Source organism: Cydia pomonella, chromosome 8 (genome assembly GCF_033807575.1).
Source record: "Cydia pomonella isolate Wapato2018A chromosome 8, ilCydPomo1, whole genome shotgun sequence".
In the NCBI taxonomy this organism is placed as follows: Eukaryota; Metazoa; Arthropoda; class Insecta; order Lepidoptera; family Tortricidae; genus Cydia; species Cydia pomonella.
Window position 1 is genome coordinate 3143223 of NC_084710.1, and position 26287 is coordinate 3169509.

At 36.2% G+C, this 26287-nt stretch overlaps 1 protein-coding gene and 2 long non-coding RNA genes across 4 annotated transcripts in view; 1 reads left to right on the top strand and 2 right to left on the bottom strand.

Annotated features, from left to right (window-relative positions):
• LOC133520260 (uncharacterized) overlaps positions 1-26287 on the bottom strand; it is a 380113-nt gene that overhangs the window by 257219 nt on the left and 96607 nt on the right. The window lies entirely within an intron of this gene.
• LOC133520246 (protein GDAP2 homolog) overlaps positions 1-26287 on the bottom strand; it is a 148897-nt gene that overhangs the window by 36502 nt on the left and 86108 nt on the right. For both annotated transcript variants that reach the window (XM_061854624.1, XM_061854626.1), the window contains exon 7: positions 17006-17156. In XM_061854624.1, coding sequence (XP_061710608.1) covers positions 17006-17156 — 151 coding nt within the window. The remainder of the gene's footprint in view (positions 1-17005; positions 17157-26287) is intronic.
• Positions 11335-11985, top strand: LOC133520259 (uncharacterized). The gene is made up of 2 exons (XR_009799735.1): positions 11335-11545; positions 11854-11985. It is a non-coding gene; the product is annotated as an uncharacterized LOC133520259 (long non-coding RNA).

Consider the following 26287-nt stretch of genomic DNA (forward strand, 5'->3'; position numbering starts at 1 on the left):
CCACCGACGGGGAGATTACCCCGTTATTAGGGTAATACTTAATCAATTTACAGAGAGTGGGAAAAACTTTTCAAGTATTTTTAAAACTTCGCTCGGTTTGAAATAATTACTGGAGATTTTTGTGAATTTTGTCTCTAAAATTTGTGTATTTTACTGTTGTATATTTAAGTTGAAGATTGTGAACCCATTGCAATTAGCTTGAATTTTAAAATGATATCAACTCGCAAAACAAAGACTATTTAATTATACTGAAATACAGTCCCTATTTGTTTTAATTCAACTTTGCCAGTCAGTTCAATTTAAGACCCATAGACAGACTTATATGGTTTTGTTTCCCGAATTCAGAACACAGATGGCGCTGAACTCAAAAACGCTTACGTCAAAACCGTTAACTTTAACCTTAAGGAAATGTCAAACGCGGAATAAAGGAAATCAATTCCCCCCCAAAACAGCTGAAACAAAATAATTCAGCCCCCGCCCTCGCTCTCAGGGCGACGCCTCATTCAATACAACTAATGCCATCCTTCACGAGGGTGGAGTATTAGAAGGTGATAGCGCTGTTTGTGAACGATGCCGTTTTCTCAAGTAGGATCGATCTGCCGACGAGTCCGGCGAGGAGTTGGGTGATCCATCACGATGACGTCATTGTGCTACGAATATACTTTAATATGGAAGACAGTAATGTTGTAAGGTTTTCAGCGGCGGTAAGGTCCTTTTGTCACGGTTCTAAGTGACAGTAGTTAATGGATGTGAAGTATCACAAGATGGATGGGTTAACGAAGTTTAAGGCTTGGCTGTGAATCAATTACGAAGCAAGTTCATGTGGTACACGACACTTGCAAATTGCATACGTGGCGGGATTTACAATGAAGCAAAAAATCTCAACTTTTTTACGTCTAATATATTTCACTTTTAGTTGCATGTATGGAATGCCCCCCCCCCCCCCTCCCAAACACAATTTTTAAATTATAATTTCTAATCTGAGTAACGGCTCACAAATTACACCCAATACACCGAAATTTTATTTAAATATAGCTTAAAGTTTCCGAGTAAAACGGGTGACAGACGGGCAGACGGAAGACGGACATGACGAAGGATTCCGTTTATGCCATTTTGACAATGGAGCCTTCTTTTCAGTCCATTGTTTCTCTGTTAGACATGGGTTTATAAAAAACTAGAACTTTATGTAGTGCTGAAGACACGTGTTATAATTTATTCAAACTTCGAAATTTACTCAAAAAAACCCTCGTGTTTTTTTGTTGGATACACCGTTGTATTTTGATAGTGAATTTATGAACGACGTATAGATTTCGACGATCCTCTACAGGTAGGGTGATCAGATTTCCAGTATTTTACGGGTTGTCCCGTATTACAGGCACGAATTTTTCATTTTCCCGTTATTTTATGATTGACGTAATTTTTTGATATGATTTAATGATAAAAATACCTATCCGAATAATATTTATTTTCTCGCACTGTGTGTATTAATATTTATTATTGTTTTAAGGGTATTTCATTGGGAAAGTGAGAATTTGTTTGTATGTATATGGTATTTAGTTGATAAATTCACATTTTCTTATCCAAATATTTAATTCCAAATTGTGGATTTATGATTGTTTTAAGGGTAATTCATTAGAAAAATTAAATTTTGTATAGGTTAAGGTATAGATAGATATATAAATATATAAATAAATAATAATAAATATTATAGGACATTATTACACAAATTGACTAAGTCCCACAGTAAGCTCAATAAGGCTTGTGTTGATATAGATATAGAATACTCTTTATTGGCACACCTCAGTAACACACAGCTTTAACAAAAACAATTCCCATGAGCCGTGGCAAAAATGCCGGGACAACGCAAGGAAGGAGTTTAGTTAAATCTAATTGTGTCGCAGTTAGGAGCCCGATTCAGATAATAATTTGATATGGTTTTGAACTGATTTAGACACGACCTTGGTAATTGGCGCGCATCACACGCACGACACGTCACGTCATTCCGCACGTACACAGTCACGGACTTTAATTTTTTTTTAATTATTATTATTTTATTTCAAGAGAAAACTTAAGTAATTGCTGAGCCATTTAGGGTTCAAGCTAATTTGGTTTTAAATACTAACGGTATGAAATGTCCCATGAAAAATAAAAATGTTTAGTAAACCCTAATTAGGAACTTTAGGGTTTACTTTATATTTGACATTTCAATACCGTTAGTTTTTACAACCAAATTGGCTTGAACCCTATACGTTTCAATCAAAGTCCGTGACTGTAACAATCATCGTGAACGATCTTCAGGGTCGTATCAAAACCTCGTAACAAATTGTGTAAATCTGAACAAAGCTTCAGCCTTCGTTATGAGAACAGTGTTAGCGCTCGGAAACAAGCCGACAACATGGCAGCGACATGAATGCTCCACTAATGGAGTCGCTGGCGAGTTTACTGTGTTCCATTTACTTTGACACGTGTGCAACTTGTATTTGGGTCGAGAAACGAAGGCTTGAGTTCAGATTTTGTATCCATTTTTCTATCTACATCTAAATTTGATTTATATAAAGGATTGCACAAAATTTCTTTATACACGGTGGCTAAAAAATAACTGCATTCCCGTTGCCAGGGAGGTTTTGAGATCATACTGAGTAACTTTTACTATCCACTCACTTGCTTTTGGTAACTGTAGTTACCAGCTGTCACACTTATTTGATTATAATAATAGAAGTCACTGAAAAATATCAAGCACGTGCGTGGATAGGGGACGATCTCCGAAATCGCGAAAAAAAAAAATTTTCCATCCCATAGAACATGGACCAGCCAAAATGTATGAAACAGCCAATTTTTTTTCTCGCGTCTTCGGGGTAGGTACTGAATATGTGTACTGAAGTACAATCCATATACGTTCTGTATACTAATCCGGCGTTAGAACGCGACCCGAGCTGTTTAATTTAATCTCATAATCCAATAATGGTACATTATCTAGGTAAACACTCCACTGTACCTTATTTAATTCCTGTTGTGCTACAAACGAAATGAACCTATAATATTATATAATGAATGTAAGGACACTAAAATGGATGTTATAAAAATAACTACTAATTAAGTAATCATTTTGAAAAAAAACTAGCAAACAAAAAAAACCGCATCGAAGTCGGTCCATCCGTTGGAGAGCTACGATGCCACTACGATGACAGACAGACGGACATTTGGGTCAAACATATTCTCTATCTATAGTCTTTTTGCATCGGAGTGTAAAATACCAAGGCCTTCAGTGCCCAGGGCAGGAAATATTTAATTTTTAGGATTCCGTACCTCGAAAGGAAAACACGGAACCCTTATAGCATTACTTTGTTGTCCGTCCGTCCGTCTGTCTGTCTGTCAAGACCCTTTTTGTGAGGAACGCGTGGAGGTATCAAGCTGGAATTTATATCAAATACTCAGGTCTACTGTCCCTTGGAGCTGTGAAAAAATCAAACTTCTAAGCCAACGCAATCAAAAGATCCAGCCATTTATGCCGCAAATTTCGACACTCGTAAGGGAATCAAAACCTGGGAAGTACCCTGTTTCCCGTGAACTCAGATTCTTGAAAATTGGTACAGTGGTATAGCACAGATAAAGGAAAAATTGCCAAAACCATAAATTTTGGTTACATCACTACAGTTTTGTACGGAACCCTCGGTGCACGAGTCCGACTCGCACTTGGCCGGTTTGTATTTTTTAATGATACGAGGATTTTTTTATTTTTTAATGATATATCGCCTGAGCCGAGGGTACCAATTACTGTCACCCATGGACACCTTGGGAGTACGCACTTTTCTTGAAAGTTTGATGGTCGTATCGGTCCGAAAATACTGCGGGTGACAGTTCATTCCGACAGTTTAGCTGTGCGAGGAGAAACGCACAGTTCTTGTTCCAAATAAGTAGTAAAAAATTTCGCAGCTCGCTGTACCAGTGTACAGTCACGGACATTAATTGTTGGATCATTTAGTTGTCAATACTTACTTCCCTGGCTCAGTGACCCAAACAGGATCTTGGCCTCTTACACAAGAGAGCGCCACTCTGCCCTATTCTGCGCCACTTCACGCCAGTTGGGTATTCAATACTACCACCACTACTAACGGTATGAAATGTCCAACTTACAGTAAACGCTAAATCGATCAATAATTAAAATCCGTGACTACATGCATCGCGTACGATGCGTACATGGTAATATGTGACATATATTGTACATAATACCTACTGGTTTTATTTTAAGCTTTTTTGTTCCGCTGTAAATATTTTTTGATGTTATCAATTTGTTTGCAAAGGGATGTTATTAATTATACTAAGACCGTGTTAACTCATGTACGTACGTGACGTATGTAAATAAACGTCATTTTCATTTGTTGACAAAAGCAACAATAATAATAGCAAAATGTGTTGTGTTTAATTGTGACTAAGACTACATACCTTTCAGTACCCCTAGTGTAAATAAATTCGATTTCGAAACGTGACGTACGCGTTTGCGTTTAGTCTCATTTTGTATTGGATTTAGAAAGAGCGCGCCAAGCGGGACGTTTTGGAAACTCAAAATCCTATACAAAATGAGACTTAACGCAAACGCGTTCGTCACGTTATGATGTCGATCAAATTTACACTAAATGTACAGGTGAGATATACATAGTCGTCGATAGCTTTCAAGTTGGCCCAATTGTCTATTTGTAAAACCGCACGTGCTATTTTTTACTTTTAGGTTTTGGAATTATCCAAAACTTTTTCTATTAAAATTAGCCAAGAGGAAGGGGCCGATAGATGAGCGAGGTTAAGTCAGACAACTGGCAGGCTGGTTATCCTGGACGATGATTTTTTCAACAATTTACCATCACCATAATTTAAAGTACTTACATATAAAAGCGTCCATTTAATTCCATATTCCAAAATATTTGTGGTCACTAGTCCGTTAACGCCACCATAACCTTTCCTATACTCTGCTCAACTTCAAACTTTTAGCTAGCTTCTGATGTTTAGTTGAACTTTTTGAAAAACCCTGGCAATCCTGACATGTCACGGAAGATCCTGAGAAATGGTAACCCTAGGTGGAGATGACGGAGTAGCTTAAACGTATATCTCAACGACTGGCCGACGGCCGTACGTCCAAAACCAGAAATATTAGGTACCCTTTTTTGACCAAGCAGTGGGATACTATGGGCCTGTAATAATAATAAGGCCCTGTTTCACAATGTCCAAGTATTGGATATCTAATTAACAAATAAATTAACTGCCAGACAAAACTTCCCGCAATACTTAGCACAATATCTACCAGTTAAACTTATTTAAACATTGCGATATGCCAACGATGACTTTATTCGCCAGATAAGTGGCAAGTAGCTTATATAAAACAGGCCATAGAATATGATCGTTATAACCTGGTTATAACGACCTACCCCAATTAAGTTAACGTGTCTGAAATTCATGATAGCTGTATCATACAGTTCATCTATCAAACATGAATGTATGTAGGACTGTCACGTCATTTTAACGATGTCATTAAACACGATAACACGTTTAAATTGCTGATGGTTAGTGCAAATTAGCTGCTTGAAACGATCACGCGATAAATACATACATAAACACTGCGGTTTGTGGACAATGGCTGCTTTTGCGCGAATAAATTATAATTTTAAATGGACGTTTCTTAATTGAATATGCAATAGGGTAGTGTACTATCCAGTAAAATCAGCTAAGTACTCTTTATGAAACGTCATAATTATTTGTTATTATGAATGTGACATGTCACCTCTTTTTAATGCGTTTTTGTTAATTTGAAAGTAATTGAAAGCGAAAAACATGTTTAATCCTATTATTTCAGTATATTTCCGTATATTTACATAGATACATAGAACATACTCTGTAGTTTACATAGAAAACAACCCTATTTGGTAGTTTTATTGCATTCCGTATTGAAATTTCATAGAATGACCAATTCTAGACGCCACGCCTATAAACCTATTATAAATCCCCTTATAATTATCTTATTTTTTAATGTTTATACTTTCAGTGTGTCTTCGCCGTCAGGCTAATTCGAACGTACTGACATCAGAATGATATCTGAATTATGTTTTTAAGCTATCGTGCGTCTCGCCTGCGCCAATACATGTACGTTCGAATTGGCCTGTATATCAAAATTGTCTGGTTTCACGTTTTTCGAGTTACAGAACCCCGCAACACGTAAACAAACCCTCCAACTGTCAACAGCTAATCAAATTAGCACGCTACCGTCCCATGCCAAAATAGATGTCACGGGACATGGTACGCGATAAGTGATAAGACCTGAAACTGCCAGGCTGGTGACAAGATAGCCGTATCTGGAAAGCGCTTGTCAGTGGAGGTATGCGTTAATAGTACAGGGAGATATGTTTAAAATTGTTAAGGAGGGTAATTACTAATTAGTTATTTATTTGTATATGTGCTAATTTGGGGCACGAAGATGTTTACTATTATATTTTATTACCCGTAAGAGGCTCGATATTAGACAAAATATAGAACATCTTTACAGGAATATACAACGTGTCCCAAAACTCAACGATAAGCAGGCACCAGAGGATGGAGCTGCTTATGATTAGTCGAGAAAAAATAAGGAAAAAAATATATCTCAATTATTTTAGAAATTACAGAAAAAAAAATGAAATTCATCGAAAATCGACATCCCTAATGGTATTTTTAACGACCATGTCACAAATATTCAAATATTACTGTTTTTTTTTTTTTGTTTTTGGAAACTTAAGTAGCCCTGCTATCAACACAGTTCTTAAAAATACCATAATACATGTAGTTTTTACACAAAAAATAATCAAAATTCATTTTGTCCCTACAATTTTGAAAGATTTTTTCTTACAGTCCACTTTCAATCATCATGGTGTAAAAAAATAGTATCGACACCAGTATGGCAATTATTTTTAAAAGTTGACGCAACTAACCAAGATTCCAAAATGGTATAATACTTTAGGAAACCTAGTCACAAAAAAAAACAACGAATTTTTAAACAAGAATCGACATTATTTAATGTTGGCGGTAATCACTTTTACTGTACCCAAAAAAGGATTTTTGTTGTTGAAAAATGTTGAATAAATGCAAAGAAATGGTACAATTTTTTTTCCTTTTTTTTTAATTACAGAATACGGAAAAAGTCCAATACACAAAACACAATCACAGTCCAAAATAATGCCAGGTCAGTACAGTTTGCAGATCACCAGTCCAAAAAGCAAAGCCAAGAGTTGTTAGTATGAGAGCCACATCAATTAATACGGAACGGTGCACAGCGAACAAAGGATCAGAGTGTACTGACTTGAAAATTGTATTAACTACCCACATTTTCCATTGAAATTTTAAAACTTGCAACAACAACCCTTTTCAAAAGTGATTAATATCAACATTTAAAAATGTCGGTTCTTGTTTAAAAATTCGTTGTTTTTTGTTGTGACTAGGTTTCCCAAAGTATTATACCATTTTGGAATCTTGGTTAGTTGCGTCAACTTTTAAAAATAATTGCCATAGTGGTGTCGATACTATTTTTTTACACCATGATGATTGAAAGTGGACTGTAAGAAACAATCTTTCAAAATTGTAGGGACAAAATGAATTTTGATTATTTTTTGTGTAAAAACTACATGTATTTTGGTATTTTTAAGAACTGTGTTAGATAGCAGGGCTACTGAAGTTTCCAAAAACAAAATAAAAAACAGTAATATTTGAATATTTGTAGACATGGTCGTTAAAAATACCATTAGGGATGTCGATTTTCAATGAATTTCATTTTTTTTCTGTAATTTCTAAAATAATTGAGATATATTTTTTTCCTTATTTTTTCTCGACTAATCATAAGCAGCTCCATCCTCTGGTGCCGGCTTATCGTTGAGTTTTGGGACACGTTGTATATAAGAACCTTAACAGCCTGTTTTTAATTTCAATATAGGTCAAAAATTCGATGGTCTACATAAACCTGCTGGTACTATGTTGTCTTTTTTTATATTAAGGCATCAGCAGACACAAAGGTTTTCTGCCTCATTTGGTATCTAGGACATACCGTAAATAAACATGCAAATGCGTAATAAATTCCTTATCATTAATATCTTTCTTCATCATAGCTCATCAACTCGTTGTTTTTCTATTCATCACGAGACTTAGTCAAATAATGTTGAGTTAGCATTTATTTTCTACATCAGATAACATAACAAAGACAGGTCTTGCAGCATTTATATTAATGAATGGAACGGTACAAGGAGTAGCATAATAGCATTAGTTGTAAAATATCTGTTAGTTATAAGTTTCCAGCGTAATATGCAGTGATCGGCACGGACGATGCCACACCGCGGGATTCCGAACAAAACTTTTAAAATGGTCATTGAATGAAATGAATAAAATTTTCTATGTTTATCCAGACAGTTCTTTAGTATAGATTGTGTCATTCACGAGGACGCGTGCTTTGAATCGTATTGTCATATTATTAAAGATTAGATTTCACAAATCTGCGCGTCATCGTGGGTGACACGAACTATACCGATTTATTACTTTGACCCGCTTAAAGGCTGTGCATTGCGGCATGCTAGCTGCGATCTTAGACAAAGGGCGGAAACAATACTGTCCATCTCAGTCATCTCAGAACAAAAAGTGCAGGCAAGTGGATCTCCTTGAAACATTACTCGCGTATGAGATGCAAAGAGACAATACGAGACACTCAGTTTATCACGTCGGTGGCAAATTAGCATGAAGCCCGTTTGATGGTAAGTTAATTTGTCAATGTACGCTTCTCCCTCTGCATTTATTTTCGAAAAACTGCGTACTGTGTCTCTTAAGAAAAAGTCGAGAAGTAGTTTGGTAATTTTGAGTTTTATCGATTTTCAACTTCTTATTATCTTATATTTTCATCATATTATCGAAAAGATATTGTCCAAATAGTTCTTAGTTTAGCTGCTACCCTTGAAAGAAAACGGTTTTAAGAGATAAGACCGCGTGTTCTTACTAAAGTGTTGTATATGATTAAAGTTTATTGATGTATATTTATATATTTGCTCACTGAAAATCCTGTATTTACAGTAGTAAAGATGTCTAATATTGAGCCTATAAATAATACATTTTAATAATAAATAATAATAAATATTATAGGACATTATTACACAAATTGACTAAGTCCCACAGTAAGCTCAGTAAGGCTTGTGTTGAGGGTACTTAGACAACGATATATATAATTTATTAATATTTATAAATACTTAAATACATAGAAAACACCCATGACTCAGGAACAAATATCCATGCTCATCACACGAATAAATGCCCTTACCAGGATTTGAACCCGGGACCATCAGCTTCGCAAGCAGGGTCACTACCCACTAGGCCAAACCGGTCAATAATAAACTAATATCCTCACCTATTTTACGTAAGGTTCTCACCTATTTGATCTTTGTGATAAATTTTTAGTACTTTTTATTCATCACTGTGTGATTCACAAGAAATGATTTTGTTACTTACTCAGATTCCATTGAATTTTCGGAAGGAAATTCTTCTGAAACCGCACCGTATGCGATCACTTGGAGGTCTTCTATTTTAACGAACGAAAATTCGAGGAAATTGTATATATTTGAGATCATTATAAGTATGACGTGGAGTTGACGATGCTTTCCTCTTGAGTGGTTCTTGACTTATTTATAGAAAAAAGTTTGAACTTCTTAAATCGCAGTGTGTAGAAGAAAGATCACATTTGTACTACCTTGACGTTTGACGTTCTGTTTGGTTGGTTTGTCTGGCTTAGTGGGTAGTGACCTTGCCTATGAAGCCGATGGTCCTGGGTCCAAATCCTGGTAAGGGCATTTATTTGTGTAATGAACACGGATATTTATTCCTGAGTCATGGGTACTTTCTATATATTTAAGTATTTATATAATATATCATTTCTAAGTACCCACAAAACAACCCCATTAAGCTATACTGTGGGACTTAAGTCAATTTGTGTAATAATTTCCTATCACATTTACTTATTTTCTTAAGATTGAATTTGTCAAGAAATGTCGAGCGGTCAACAATGTTTGTCTTTATTTTTACGTCCATATGTAAATTTCAAGGCCTTGCATTACGAGGGATACCTACAGAATTCGATCTCTTAACATTGAAAACAACTGTCCATTAAAATATTGATATCATGACCTATATTTAATTTAAGGAATGAACTACTAGTACATCTCCTACATTTTCAAGTGCCAATACTCTGCGGTCTCTGCGTAAGAACGAATGCATTTAAAGCCAACATTATATTTAATCCCGTGGCTCATTTAAATAGTTATGTAAACAATCAAGTTTTTAGTTCCACATTCATCACTCGAGAATGCACGGAATGGTGTGGGAGTAGAGTACCCATAAATAATGTATTGATGAGCGAATAAGGCGCCTTCGTTTGTTTGTTGGTTAAATATAATTTAATATAAATAAACGGGATCAAAATATAGAGCGCGTGGAATTTGGTGAAAGTAGCCGGATATTTACGCATTACGTACAGAGTTGGTGGCTTGGGTGTTTTGTTTGTACGTAGCTATGTATATTTTACCTTAGATTTACGTTACGATTTGGGGACTTCGTCGTGTGTTCAGCGAAGCATCAGAACTGCTGAGCCGATGTTAATAGATTCGACTTTATGGCATAACTTAAAACTTTGAGCAGTCTAAATTATTTACTTAAAAAAGATGGTTATAGGGTACTTATGCGACAAAAATCGGGGTAATCTTTTTTGTACGTTTTACTATTTCCCTACTTTTACTTATTTTAAGACACATAAACGTTATTGTTTCAATTTGTTTTATAAGTATACTGTATATCAATAGTGTGGATAGACAGAGATTGAAGATAAAAAAAAGAACGTCGTATTTACTTGGAATTATATACTTAACGTAGGAAATCGATTGCAAACAGCTGAAAAATTATTAAACAGCCATAAATCATCGATCTACAGCGTAGCGTAAGTAAACATATTTGCTTTCCGCATGAAAAATAATGCGTAGATGTTACACTACACTGGATAGCAAACAAAAATGGTAACTTTAGATAACTATTTTGAGAGTAAGGGCCAGTTGCACCAAACCACCTGCTAACGTAAGCACAGTTCGCTAAATTTTAACGCTTACGTGGGGGTCTTATCGATTGCTAAATAAAATGCGTTGCACCAACTATAAAATAACAGAATGTCGTCGCTAATCGTGTGGCCATACTATGAACGCGTTCCTACCAAAATTTTTATGGTAGAATTATTTTTTCATATAGCAACCCAGTCATAAATGTCAAAGTTGTCAAATTTTTCAACAACGAGAAAACTTTTGTAGGCGCGAACTAGTTTCTTTTCAGGTTTTAAATCTAAATACTACACAAGTTATGCCATGCCAATCTTCTATATATTTACTTATGATTATATTAAAAACAATGTATCTTCATGGCACTTTAAAGTAAAACTGCTGACTATGACTACGATTGTTCAGTGGCCAAGTGCTTTCCAAGCTGCAAAGCCGAATCAAACGAGGAGCTGCATTGCCTGGTAAGTTATCTTATTAGTTTAATACGTATCCCTAACTACTTTCAGAGCCTTAAGCACAAGGAATTACCTACGCTATCTACGACTATGACCCAAATACCGACAGTTGGAGTAACATTTCCATTATTTCCAATTACATATATTGTTGACACAATAATACATAACTGTTAGTTCTGTTAGTAGCAGGTATTCAAGTTACTTTTGTACTTTAATTTAAACCTGCTTGATCTAAGCATTTTCTTTTTGCCAATGGTTGAAACGGATCACAATATATTTTTATGCATAATAATTTCATGTTACTTTCTTTTCAGGTTTGATATACACCATTTGATATGGAATACAAGAGGAAAGTTACACACAAGTGAATCGATTCAAGAAATCAAAGAGTCATACACTAGATTAACTGGAAAAACTTGTCGCAAAAAATAAAGTATTATAAATAGTATCTGAATTTCATTGATGATAATAAAATAAATTTTTAGTTACCTTATCTTACTTTATTTTCTATCTTACACTAAATCCTTTTTAGGTAGTGACTAATGGAGGTAAAAGGTTATCCGGAGAGAAATCAACAACTCATTGACATATAATATATTATTTCACAATTAGATTTAAGTGCCTACTTATTATATTTTCTGTCATACTGGTGACTTCATTTGTTTATTCCAACTATTATTTTTTTTTTCTTTATTGGGATGATCATGATATAAATCATTTATGAAACATGCATGGGCTGTTGAAAAACTGGTATTATGACTGAATTTAGAGCTATTTAGGTATGTTAGGTTTTAAATGATGATTTATAGGGACTGGTAGGTTAATATGTAGGTAGGGTATTGTCAGTAGTCAGTTGTGTATAATAAATGTGTAGTCAGGTTTAAAAATAATGGGTTTACACATTCTCTAAAGTATGTTGTAATGCTCTTTTGCAAATTAAGACCTATGGATTATATTTTTACTAATTTACTGTTATGTTATTTCCAATACATGGCTAGGGTTACATATAATTGTTACATTGTCATTTATTTATATGAGACTCCACTGTATGACTGGTTGAACACAAGTAAAATTCAGGTGACAGAAGGGAGGCCATGTTATATTTTATCTAACCCAGGTATTGGCTGTTATATTTATAAATGTTATCCAGTATGAAAGGAAACAATTAAGATGGTCAGCTCTTTATCATTTGCCACCATGCCTGTCACGTTCTAACAAGTATGTAAGCTCAAAAGTGACAGGTATAGTGACAAGTGATAAAAATGGAACCATGCTGCCACCGCAGGTTATACTTATACCTATTAAACTACTCAGTTGTTCTCATGTATATTCGATATTTCCAGAAGAATTACTTTATTAGGCTCGGAGGCCACTATTGTCTAGACACAGTAAGAGATCCTTTGGCATAGTATCAAGGTAAGTATGTCAGGGCATGCCGAGGCATCCCTCACACAAATAAATGCTAAGAACATCTGGCATGTCTAAGACACTTTGGTAAACCTGAAAATTCCAGAGGGATACCTTGACATTCACAAGCAGAGCTCAATGTGTAGGGATGCCTCGGCAATATGCTGAAGGACACCCTGCCATGCCATGTCGCTAACGGGTGTGGGACCCTATAATAGGTATAATGTAATAATTGAAGATAAGAGATACCCAGGTAGCCCACACTCAAAATAACTGTAGATTTTTGGAGCTGTTAATTGGTAAATCTAATTGTAACTTTGTATTCTAATAAATATTAATTTAAATATAAATATCACCATAAATAAAACTGTTTTTAGTTCATTACTTACAAAGTTGTTGTTTCTAGGGTTAATGAATAAGATATGTTGTAAAAGCAAATAAAACACAAGCAAGTATGTATGAATTGAAGTATTATAATCAGTTTTACATTAGGTACACATTTTGCCCACTTTAACCTATTATGCAGACTGGTCTGGAATTGTCCAATACATTTTCTTCACACTAAAATACTTGATTTCATATGTAGCATCTTGTTTTATGTGCGTTTATAGTTATAAATATAGTTCACTTCTGTTGTGGGTTACGATTTTCAGAGGCCGACTTTGTATATGTTTATAGTTGTCATCTCGCTGTTTTCGAATATCTTAGTTAGTCCACTAATATTTCCAAGGGATATAACATTCTTATCTTCATTCCAATAAACAGAGAGCGTTTTAAATTGATTTTAATGACCAGTCTGTAGATAAATAGTGTTCATTACATGCCGTCGAATTTCACTTTATGGGACGTATTTTTTAACCTGTGATAGCATCAATCTGGTTTTATCCTCAACTTAAACTCATTCTGCACTCGATTTCAATTTAAAACACACCTTTTCTTTGAATATCCAGAACAAATTAATGCATTTTATGAAACACGAGTCGTCTCGCAACTAAAATGACATTTAATACCATTATGTCAACTATCACACGTTTTTGCGTTTAGATATTTCCACCTTTTTATCGTTATAAATATATTTTTAATAATTTACATTACTTTTTTACTCAAATTCTTTAATAATCAAACATAAATTCGTGAAATACGGACAATTTCCAAAAAGCGCCGCCATATTTATCGAACGACTTTGCTGTTAACCAGTGGTCTACCACCGGTTAAGGGCAGCGTAACTTTTTAACGGACACATAGCGTGGTGCAACGCAAATATGCAGTTAGCATTCGCTAGCGCCATTTTTACACATGATCAGTACATCAAATGGGCATGGTGCAACTGGCCCTTATTGTAGTAAACTATTTTTTTTTTATTAAACAAGCCTGCCAGCGATTCTATAAATGTTTAATATAGTATGATTGGATGGTTTGGTGGTTTCACAACATACTGGTGAATTTCCAACATAACTTGAGACTCGGGTGCCGTTAAGATACAACATAATAGATGTTGCTATGCGCCTCCCTAAGGTGTGTAAAAAAGGAAGGAATGGAATGATTCGCATCCTTAAATAAATACGAGTATAAAAAAAGTAAAATATTTATTAATGAAACAGTATACAACTACCGCCAAACTGTATAACAGTTTTGTTTTAGCGAAAAATTAAATTTAAACATGTATTAGGAGTTGTTTTAATCCTCTCCCAAATGGAGAAATATGCACATAAATACATAGCTCAGTAAATTCAGAAATCACAAATAGCGCTATATTTACATGAAACAAAAATAAACAACTCAATTAAATCGGTGCTATATATCAAATTTACTGCATAACTATGTCACGAAAATATGGTTCTACTTCGTATAAATTTGTTCAAAATAGACGCGCGCGCAACCTGGTAGATTACACAAACAAACATGACATCTAGCACCCGCAAAGCGTAACTAAAGGGGTTTACCATACTTCACACTGATGATGACGCGGGCCCGGTTGCCGCTCCGGTGTGCGAAAGAGACAACACTACGTGCGCATATAGGGCACTGAAGGCAACATCCAATATGAATATCAGTTAAAGGATAAGTTTGGAAAATATTGGAAATATATATACCATCGGTCTATTAAAGCTTATTGCAAAGGCATAAGGTCCACTGACGCTCAGTTAAGAATACCACCTCCCCAGACCAGCTGTATAGAAAAGTAGATACGTATGTTAGAGCACCGACTGTACAGTCGCCATCAGATATATCGGAATGGCCGAGGTGCTCAAAAATATCTGAACATTCACTCTAACGCCTTGACATTAGAGGCGTGTACAGATATTTGTTACCACTTTGGCTGCTCCGATATATCTCATGACATTCGTTGTAATTAGACCATGTCCTATTGTATTAATTATACAACTAAACGCATATGTATCTATAATTGGTTTTGTAATTTGCGTATATATATAGCGCTGTTGGTTTTCCATGTATATTAAAATAAAATACATATTTATAATAAAATAGCGCTCATGTATATCCACCATTATGGTCCTTCGAGCCGGATTCGTCGTCACGTGCGCGCGAGTGGATATTTCCGGGGAACAAATATTTGCTTTACGCTGAGCGTTTCGCGAGAAACCATAATTATTTCTAATTGAGACGCTTTGATGAGCCAAATTAAACTGAAATATGAATAACTAATAATGAGCGATATTTTAATCTAGATGAGTTATTTTTCATTTCTTTGTTCACCGGAGTTTATGAATAATTTTCGTTAGGGATACGAAATATTTGGGATGTGTCCAAAGAATGCCTTAATTGACATTTCCTGGAGATGAGTGGTGACACCACAATGATAGCAATCGGAAAAGTCGGAAAATCAAAAATACTAACTTTCAAACCAATGTACTGTTTGAACTCTATGGCATTACTAGGAACATGTTATTGGCTTCACGGCTTATTGGTACAAAAGTTAAGTATGTGCCACTTGATGTATGTTCAATAAAGAAATAAATATTATAGGAGATTATTACACAAATTGACTAAGTCCCACAGTAAGCTCAATAAGGCTTGTGTTGAGGGTACTTAGACAACGGTATATATAATATATAAATATTTATAAATACTTAAATACATAGATTACACCCATGACTCAGGAACAAATATCCATGCTCATCACACAAATAAATGCCCTTACCAGGATTTGAACCTGGGACCAACGGTTTCATAGGCAGGGTCACTACCCACTAGGCCAGAGCGGTCGTCAAAAATATTAAATATCTGCTTTAAACATATTGCCATAGGAGGAACAGGTTTTTGGTTTAAACTGAGACTTCCTGGTTCTCTCGTAAGTCCACAGCACAGCATATGCCTATTGTAAAGTGTAGCAAACAAAGTCCGTCTATCAAGTCAAACCGGAGATTTTTTTACATACCTTGTTCTGTTCTTTCGAGACCTGTAAGATGACGTGATTTGTCACAAATATTTAACGTAGGAATCGATTTTTTGAGCAAATGGCCAGTGCATTACTACTTCTGGTAATCCAACTGTAGCCCAAGTCAATAGATGCCGTTAAAATTAGTTATCTCCTATCCTGCCATGTTGGCATTCACCATGTCCTCGAGCAAAACTAAACAAAGACGTGTACTCTCCTCCTCGTGATCATATAGCGGGCGGCGAACGACGGCGGGATCATTTGGTCGACGCGGAGTATATTGTATATACTCCGCGGAGTATATTGTTGTAGGCTTGATTTTTATAGGCAACTCTCCTTCTAAAATCAAATACCACCCCAAACCAACAGATGGCGTTGAGTTTGATTATGACTCGATTGATATTATCTCCGACTCGGCAATTCTGACATTTAGCACGTCTTCGAGTGAACCGAAACCAGGAGCCGGCAAACTTTTGAGAAGAAGAGCCAACAATTTTAACCTTCATCAGTTAGTAATTTTAAAGAGCCGCAAATATTGTTCAGTGGTTTAAGAAGTGTTCAATTTTTAAGTCTCTCTTCCTCAAGTCGAAGAGGCGAACGTCGTACCTTAAAAGAGTGACATGCGGTTCTAGAGAAAAAAAAGCAAAGATGGTACTTACTGCTCGTGGTCATCTAGCCGGCGGCGCACGGCGGCGGGGCTGGGCGCCAGCAGGCGCTGCGTGTCGGGGGCGCAGGCGCGCGCGAAGGCCGCCGCCGCCTCGGCCGCTTCGGCCGCGGCCTCGTCGTCGCATAGCGAAGTGTCATCTTCCGCTGCAAAAACAACGCCTTTTGTGAATTTAAGGTTGGGTCCATTAATACCAATATTAGAAATAAAAAAAACTGGCTGTCCTTTCTGACAATCGCTTAATCGATTTAGATAAAATTTGGCATGGAGATAGATTGAAACCGGGATCGACATAGGATTTTTATAGCTAAACTTTTCCCCCCAAACGAAATCTAGGACGATATTCTTACGTAGTTCGACTAAGCTTAATAGGGCTTAACATAAGGTCACAAAATTATACAAATAAAAAGTTATTTCATTTTATTTCCGCAATAATAATGTGGGAGATAAAATTAATTTCAAGTAAACAATTAGTGTCAAAACCTGCAATGCGCCACTGATATGACACGGTATCCCGGTGTTTGATTAGAGATAGGCAGTTGAGGTTAAGAACTGTTTAAACATTACTAAACGCGTGTCTTTCTTCTTATCTGAGATTGTATATACATATGTGATAACTTACGGTGTTATTGTGCACTTAAATATTAGTGTTTTATTTGCAATAGTAAACGCCACAGGAGGTACACATAAATTTTATCTTGAAGATTATTATATTATTATAAAATATTTTTTCTACTTCTCTACTGTTATCTGTCATTTAAACATTCATGAACGCTAATATAAGAACTTACATAAGTAATAGGTTTGAAGAAAAGTCTATATTGTCAATTCCCCACACTTGTGCAATACAATCGCTGAAATAATACTTCGATTATTGGCTGCCAACCTATCAAAATCAAAATTAATAAAGTTTTCAAACTAAGTGCATTGCTGCCAACTTACAAAAACTATTTTTTTTTAATATCATCGCCGTCTAGTGAACGTCTATAAAAAAAAGTTTACCAAATTCGATCTGTGTAAGATTGTTCCCGAATATTTATTTATTAATAAGTCTTTAGTCGTAGAAAAAGCATTGTATGCAACGTTATAAAAGTAGGTAAAAAAATGCTCGTGGCGTATTTTTTTACAATGTTCGCCTATGCTATGCCTGCAGCTCCGGCTCACATTGTAACCCGCGCCACTCGCCATTTTTGACCCTTCTTATACAACGGTTCCATAAAAATACTATAATATATTCATTCCTTGCTTTGCCTTTTCAAAAACAAAAGATGAGTATAGGTAAAAAACTTAAGTAAGTCACCTGTTGTATGTAGTTGTGACGTGTTTGAATACACATTTGTTTTGTTTGTGTGTGTCTTTTAAACATGTATTATCTATTCGAACACGCAACAACTACATACAACAGGTGACTTACTTAAGTTTTTTACCTATATCAAGCTGTAGTAAATTTTAATTTACACTATATCGTCAGGTGACAAGTTGACAACCGAAACCCATTAATTGCACAACAAAAAATCAACTTGTGCGGTTCACTGTAGCTCTTAGCTTGTGATAGTAATTACTATCAAGCTGTCGTACATATCATTTTTTACTATTTCGTCAGAACCAAAACTCACTAATTGCAAAACGAAATATTACCCTTGTTTTGGTACTAGCATTGGCGGTACACAGCATGTAATTAGTGAGTTTTGGTTGTCACCTGACGATTTATGGTATTAAAACTTGTCCTTATAAATATGCAGTTCTTCTTCTTCTTCCCTGGACCAGTAGTCCCATTTACTTGGGGTCGGCCGCAGTTAATGAAGATAAGTACCACTACCACTTTTGGGCCAGGGTACATACACGCAGGGTAAATCTCTTTTGGACGTAGTTTAAGGACATCCTTAAACTACGTCCAAAAGAGAGGTATGGGCACTGTGAATGTGATTTCGCTTTGTGTGGTAGGGCACAGCACAGCGGATGGCATTCCAGATCTAGAGCAGAGCCCAACTGGGGAAGTACCTCCGCCTTACAGCTAAATAACACTAGACCCTACTCATAGTGTTGTGTTCCTGCCGGTGAGTAAGGTTGCCATAGCTCAATGAGGGTGAGGAGTGTTAGGCTCGGCAACGTACATGTAACACTTCTGAAGTAGCAGACGGCCATACGCTACGGAGACTGCTTACCATTATCAGGCGGGCCGAATGCTTGTTTGCCACCGCCGTAGTATTAAAAAAAAACTTTAGTAATTAAAATATCTTGTACGTTGCAGTTCATTGTTCCCAATACGGACAGCATAATAGAACACTGATAAGACATTTCATTCTACTAACCAAATACGTATAGAATTGACAACAAACATTCACACTAAACATCATGTCACTTACGGTCGTACACGAACGCCGGATTCAGCATTATATCAGTTTCTGAACGCACCCAAAACAAAACATGGCGGAAAACAACTGTCAATGTCACTCGCTAAACGTCGAATGCGTCCGATATGTAAACAATTGCATTATTCGAACCTCTTTTGAACACTGTTAGGTATAGAAATTACGTAGAACTTTCGTTCAAGGACTAAAACTTTGAATGAAATAAATATCTTTCTGATACAACACACTACAGTACTGACCTAGACTGTGCTAGTGTACACTATTAAGTCCTAGATTATGGTCTATTGTATGCAAAGCAGGAGATATAACATAAAACTGTGATGCCGCCGATTGGTTAGAAAAAACTGCTTGTTAAAAAAAATATTGTGTTAACATTATCTTGGGCAACGTGGTGTAATAAAGTCATGTTCACACAGATAACTGCATGTTATTTATAAGGACAAGTTTTGATACCATAAATCGTCAGGTGACAACCGAAACTCACTAATTACTATCACATGCTAAGAGGCCAACGCTAGTACAGTCACCATCAGATAAATCAGGACCGGCCGAGGTGCTCAAAAATTTCTGAACACGAATTCTAACGCCTTGATAATAGAGGCGTGTTCAGATATTTGTGAGCACCTTGGCCGCTCCGATATATCTGATGGCGACTGTACCAAAACTAGGGTGATATTTCGTTTTGCAATTAGTGAGTTTTTGGTTGTCACCTGACGAACCTGATTTTGGTAAAAAAATATATTGTTTAAGAATTTGTAACGTTGGGATCTCGACTTGCCTGTGGCTACTATCTAGAAATAAATTTAGGTAACTTCAGCCTGTCTACTTTCAATCTAAGTGAATCTAAATGATTTAAGTTGCATTTAAAAACTGGAATATCGTAAATATCTACTCAAAGACATGATTCATTACATAAATGAAGTAATTATTATTCAAAAGTGCTTGTTGCTAGGTTTACTTGAATAAATAATATTTTGAATCTGAGTCGACGTTGATTAATAATAATTAAAACAAAAGATTGTTCTGAAAGATTTGAGATATCGATAAAAGTAATTAATTTGACTTGTCATTTTGATATACGTCTGAAAGATGAAAGATACATAATATCGCAACACACAAAATTAAACAACGTTAATATGAACGCCGCTTTATGTACACAGCGGTCCGTTTGCAAGATAAAAATATGTCATTGGAAAAAATATGGCTTGTTTTATTTTGTCATTTTCCGCAAGTCGAGTCTAGAGTCGAACCGACGAGGAATTCATTGTATTGCAAAACCCGAAAATAAGAACTTCTTGATAGAAGATATGGCCGTCACACGGGTTTTTATTTTAGTACCTGGGCGACCGAGCTTAGCTCGGTTATAACTATTTGTTGTAATATGGTGGTGTATAGGTGATAATCTTAACTACATTTTTTTACTAAATTAAACTTGTCTAAAACAATAAAAATTAAAAAATTATATATAAACTTGAACATATAAAAAAAAAAGTTAGTCACCGGGTGAGATTCGAACCCGTAACACTCGTTTAGCAGTCCGCATCTTAACCCGCTGGACCAGACGGACAGTGGCCGGCAATACGTATTAGCGACCATATTCTGCGTCGGAAGAAAAACGCATGAAAACTCGAAAACACGCGTTTTCCCAAACATAAGACTAATCTAGATCGATTGTTTACTCCCAAAAACCCCCATATACCAAATTTCAGCAAAATCGTTAGAGCCGTTTCCGAGATCCCGGAAATAATATATATATATATATATATACAAGAATTGCTCGTTTAAAGGTATAAGATATTGCGTAAAATTTGTTAAATATATACTTTTTTAAATTTAAATTTTTTACACATACCAGGGAAAGAATAAGGATCAAAGTCAAATGGAGTTTTGTAAGTTTTAATCATGTGTCGAAAGATGGCAGTAAATTTACTGTGGCTACAAAGATTTTTTTGACAATTCACCTCTATTTCAAATTCTCTTTGCTACTCTGAAAATATACTTCTGTATAAGATGCTCGTCAGATCTCTCGGCCATAAAGATATAGATAATTTTATTATTCAAGTAGGTATATTACAATGCGCTTATGAACGTCAAATAAAGCTACACCGGCTCTAACCCTACACTCGAGAAGATTTAAATCCCCCCCTCAATTGGAGGAGGTTATCCCAATATGGACCGGCAAGAAACTCGGCGGGACACATCTTTTCAAAACATTACATGTTATAAATTAAGAAAAAATACAATTTAGTTTACTATAGAAGTCATGCAATTACATAAACTGCAATATACACTGCAATTATATCACTAGCAGCTATTTTATATTAAAATTATCCTGTTATTGTATGCAGGATAACGACATACCTACAAATAAAAATAAATGAAAATTAGACATGTATTAGTGTTTTTTTATCTATAGAGAAAACTCTAAACTTTTAAGGTTGTGATTTGCCCATGACTGAAACTTGTTATTAAATTACTTAAATTAAAAATAACTACTACTGTTTTGCGTTAGCACCCTCTAAGTTTAGGGAACTGTACCCCTAGTGTAAATATTTTCGACAGCGAAACGTGACGTACGCGTTTGCGTTAAGTGTCATTTTGTATGAGATTTTTGACTTTCCAAAACGTCCCGCTTGGCGCGCTGTTTAAAAACCCATACAAAATAAGACTTAACGCAAACGCGTACGTCACGTTTCGCTATCGACTAAATTTACACTAGGGGTACTGAACATATATGTGAAGGCTAAATAGGCTAATAACTTCTTTTTAGTGTGGCTTTTGTGTTTGCTTGGAAAAGATAAGAAATAACATAATTAACTCAATACCTATTACCTTTTTATCTGCATTGATTTTATTACAAAATTAACGATACAAATTACTATCAATTACAACTAAAAATTAACTCTGTGATTTTAGGAATATAAATAACTTAAGACCGCTTAGGAGATACGAAAATATTATTAGCGGACTACTATAATATAAAATAGATGATAATATCATATCATATATAAACATCACGACAATCGTTTCTTTAAGGGGCATTCTTCGATGGATTAGCTTCATTTTCAGAAGTAAGTTGGTATTAAGTATTAACAGTCGCGTTGTTAGATAAGAGAGTAAAATATACTAATGATTGATTGCAGATTAGATCAGCTCGAATTGACGAGAACAGAGACCATCCTCAATTCACGGTAAATAATAAATGATGCCTCATTGTACTCATTTCTGTCATAATTTCTAAGAAATCATAAATATTATGAATTATAACTAAGTATGGTTCCATTATCTAAAATGAAATATTATTATCTAGTTCCGAAATACTTAATAATTCGCAAATATTTGAGATGCAAGTTGATTCACTAATGCTGGAGTGAATGAATCGAACAGGAGATTTCTATTCGTAACGCTTCTTGTCTTATATAATTATTAGCTTCTTTGGTGTTTTGGTGATGAGGACTGACCGCTTAGCACGACTTTTTGTATGAGTTCTTTATTTGACATAATTGCAGTGCCGGATTAACCATTAAGCAAAATAAGCACTTGCTTAGGGCACCACGTCTAGGGGGGCACCAAAATCGTTGGCAAAAAAAACGGATAGTTTGTACATGAACCTTTGTGCGTCGTGTATAAGGCACGTAAGCGCGTCTCCAACGCAGGCCTTTGCCCCTACGAGGAGGCCAATTCCATCAGGCTTGCAATATCGTCGTTGCGCTGTCCAAAGCTGATATGTGCTCGATTTTTGATTGACAAATAGTTACCTAGCAACAATACACATAAGGTATTAATTCATTTAATTAAAATCGCGCACTTATCAGATTTGGAAAGCGCAACGACGATACTGATTTTTTCCTCATACTTTACCCATTGATTGGTTCGTGGTTGATTTTTGATTTCCAGTATTCTGCAAATCTGTTAGCCTTTGGGCCAAAAGGCCTTACACCCAACGTATAGCCTTTGGGCCAAAAGGCCTTACACCCAACGTAGAGCTCAGTTTTAGAAAGCTACTTGTCTTCAACCCTACGTGGAGCTTGTTCTTCAGCCTTCTCGGAGTGTCGAATTTAATAGTAGATCTACACTTTTGTCTTAATTTATAATTATGCCGTGTCCGAATTTCGCTCTCTTGCAACTCGGCCTTCGGCTGCGCACCGAAGTCTTAACAGATTTTCGAGGATCGGAATTTGTCACTCATGCTGCCCGAGCTTTTGCACACCAGATTGGTTTGCGACGTATTGCACACGGCCAAGCTGCAGAGCCGCGATCGTGCGAACTAATTGTCAGTTTTATTATAAAAAAAACTGATGACGTAATCAAAGGCTAAAGTGCAGGTTTGGGGCCCCACGAAGGTCGAAAACCAAAAGCATACGGTTTTATTTGAACCAAAGGTTTCCTTTAGCATAATTAATCTTTGTTTTCCTAAGATGTAATTAAAAAGTGATGCCACCCAGATTTTTGAATCAGGTTTATTTCAGCTTCGGCGAAGTCGGTCAGTCGGAGGTCAGTAACTGTTTAAGATTAGGTTCTAAGTTACGTTTGGTATCATTTTCGACAAAATCTTAAATGTAGATTATACCAAATTTCATTCAAATAGGTGCAGCGGTTATTGATTCCCCACATAAACTTCCACCCTCCTTTACACATCCTTAGCGATGATTTTTTAGATTAAAACTATCCTGTCCTTTCTTGAGACTAAACTAATTATATCTATACCGAATTTCAACTAAATTGGTTCAGCGGTTGAAGCGTGAAGAGGAATATTAAAAAAAAAAAAGTTTACATGTTTCCACTTCGGAATGGTGTCAATGTGATACCATACTCGTAAATGAGTTCGGCATTCCCGATTTATACGAAAACGATACCAAACATAGCCTACATATATAGCCATAGCTTAACTGATGTAGATAACAAGATAAAGTTGAGAGCCCACCCCCTCCTCTAAAAATGTACACTACAAAACTTGGTGGCTCCACTTCTTAACTAAATCAACCCTTGGGTCCTAACTCCTAGAGGCCAATCCTGCCAAAGGAAATCTTCGGTTCGAAACGCCTATTTCATCGGCTGCAACTAACTCTAATCAAGTGCCCTTTTGAGCGAGGCAAAATGCGGAGCAGCAGGAGTGCCATGATCACATTGGTTCGATTTCGTTAGGTCTTATTCATACTCGGCTTTTTACTTTATGCAAAAGTTAGCCTTAAGCCTCACATAAATTTGGCCATGTGTCCAAATCCAGGCTTTCGTCTCTCGCGGCTAAGCATTATGCCTTGTTTACAATTGGCCATTGATTTTTTATAGCGCGCCGCCATCAGACTCTCCGGGCGTCTAACCTTATGAGGACCTCAGCCTTCGGCCTCATTCACACAATTTATCAATTCCAAGTTCGGCTTTCTTGCAGCGTGGCCTTTGGCCTCATATGTAAAAGCACCGATCGGACCGCGCTTTAAGCCTTATGAAGAGCTCAGCTTTCGACTTAGTTTTTTAAGACACTTGGCCATAGATCCTTGCCAGAGTTCGGCCCTACTGAAGCTCAACCTTAGGCCTCACATGAATGCGCTTCTCAGAAAAGCTCTCTTTTCAACCCTGTGTGGAGCTCGGCCTTAGTCCTCGCTTACACTGGGTATTTTTTCAGTCACAAAACCCAGCTCTCTCGCAACTCCGCCTTTAGGTCTTGTTCGGAAGCGCCAAGTGGGCACTCCGGATCTTCAACCTTATGAGCATGGCCGTTGGATTCGTTTTTTGACTATTGCCATCATTGGTTCAATTCCAAGCACAGCTATCCTGCAGTACGGCCTTCGGCCTCGCTCGATTGCCCGCCACGGTAGAAACAACTGAGGGTCAACCGCGAACCACGTTCGACGTGATGTCTCCCTGTCGCACATACGAATGTACAATTGCCTCTGGGCCTCATCAGTCCTTATGTAACTTTCAGGTTACTTTTGGTCATGTTACTTCTAGGGTTTATTTGTGAAGTGAACCAAAGCAGGTTTTAATCACATAGTTAACCGGAAAGGCAAGTATACAATCATAGATATAGGTAATTTCAGTCATTTAGTTCACGCATGCTTTGATAATATATATGCCATTAGGATGGCATTAGGATGGCGACTGCACCAGCATTACTGTTGCAACGTTACTGCCGCAGCACTGTCAATTTCCTTGATAACATAAGTAATGGATTGAAAATACAAATTGCAGCAGTAATCCGACCATGAACGTCACTTAGTTTACCAAAAAAAATAATGTTGTCAATGTAATCTGGATGAGCCTAGGCAGAGGGGGCACCAAGATCTAGAAATGTTTAGGGCATCAAAATTTCTTAATCCGGCACTGCATAATTTAGTACAATGTAATTACTTAATCTAGTGTACATTTCCATCCTAGACAGTAATAACAATAAATTAATACAGTTTAGTGAGCTATAGGCGCTCATTATAAACTTTTTAACAACTTAGTGTTTATAACATTGCCATGGGTAAAATCATACTCACACTAAAGCTTAGAAGTAAGCAACAGCCAACAGCATAACTATTATTACGTTCGCTCAGATATAACTTACGTTTGTTGCATACATAATACACACACAACTTGCGATTGTGTGTCAACCACAGGACGTGTGCAGGCGCATGCTATACTGAGCTATCAAGGAGCTATCGAGACGAAAAAGAGATGGCGATCGAGACCTATGCTTTCACAAACATAAAAACGCCTTCACGTACGACAAACTGGGCCTTATGTGAGGTACTTCAGGTTTTTAGAGAAATTGGATAACTCTTATAGTAGGTAATGAATACTAATGAATCTATCCCCAGCCAATAGTTGGAGACCATGATTGAAATCAAAGCAAGCCTTACTGTTTCAAAACCCTGTTGGAGTGACGATATCGAAATAAGTTTTTGGTAAAAAAAAAAAAG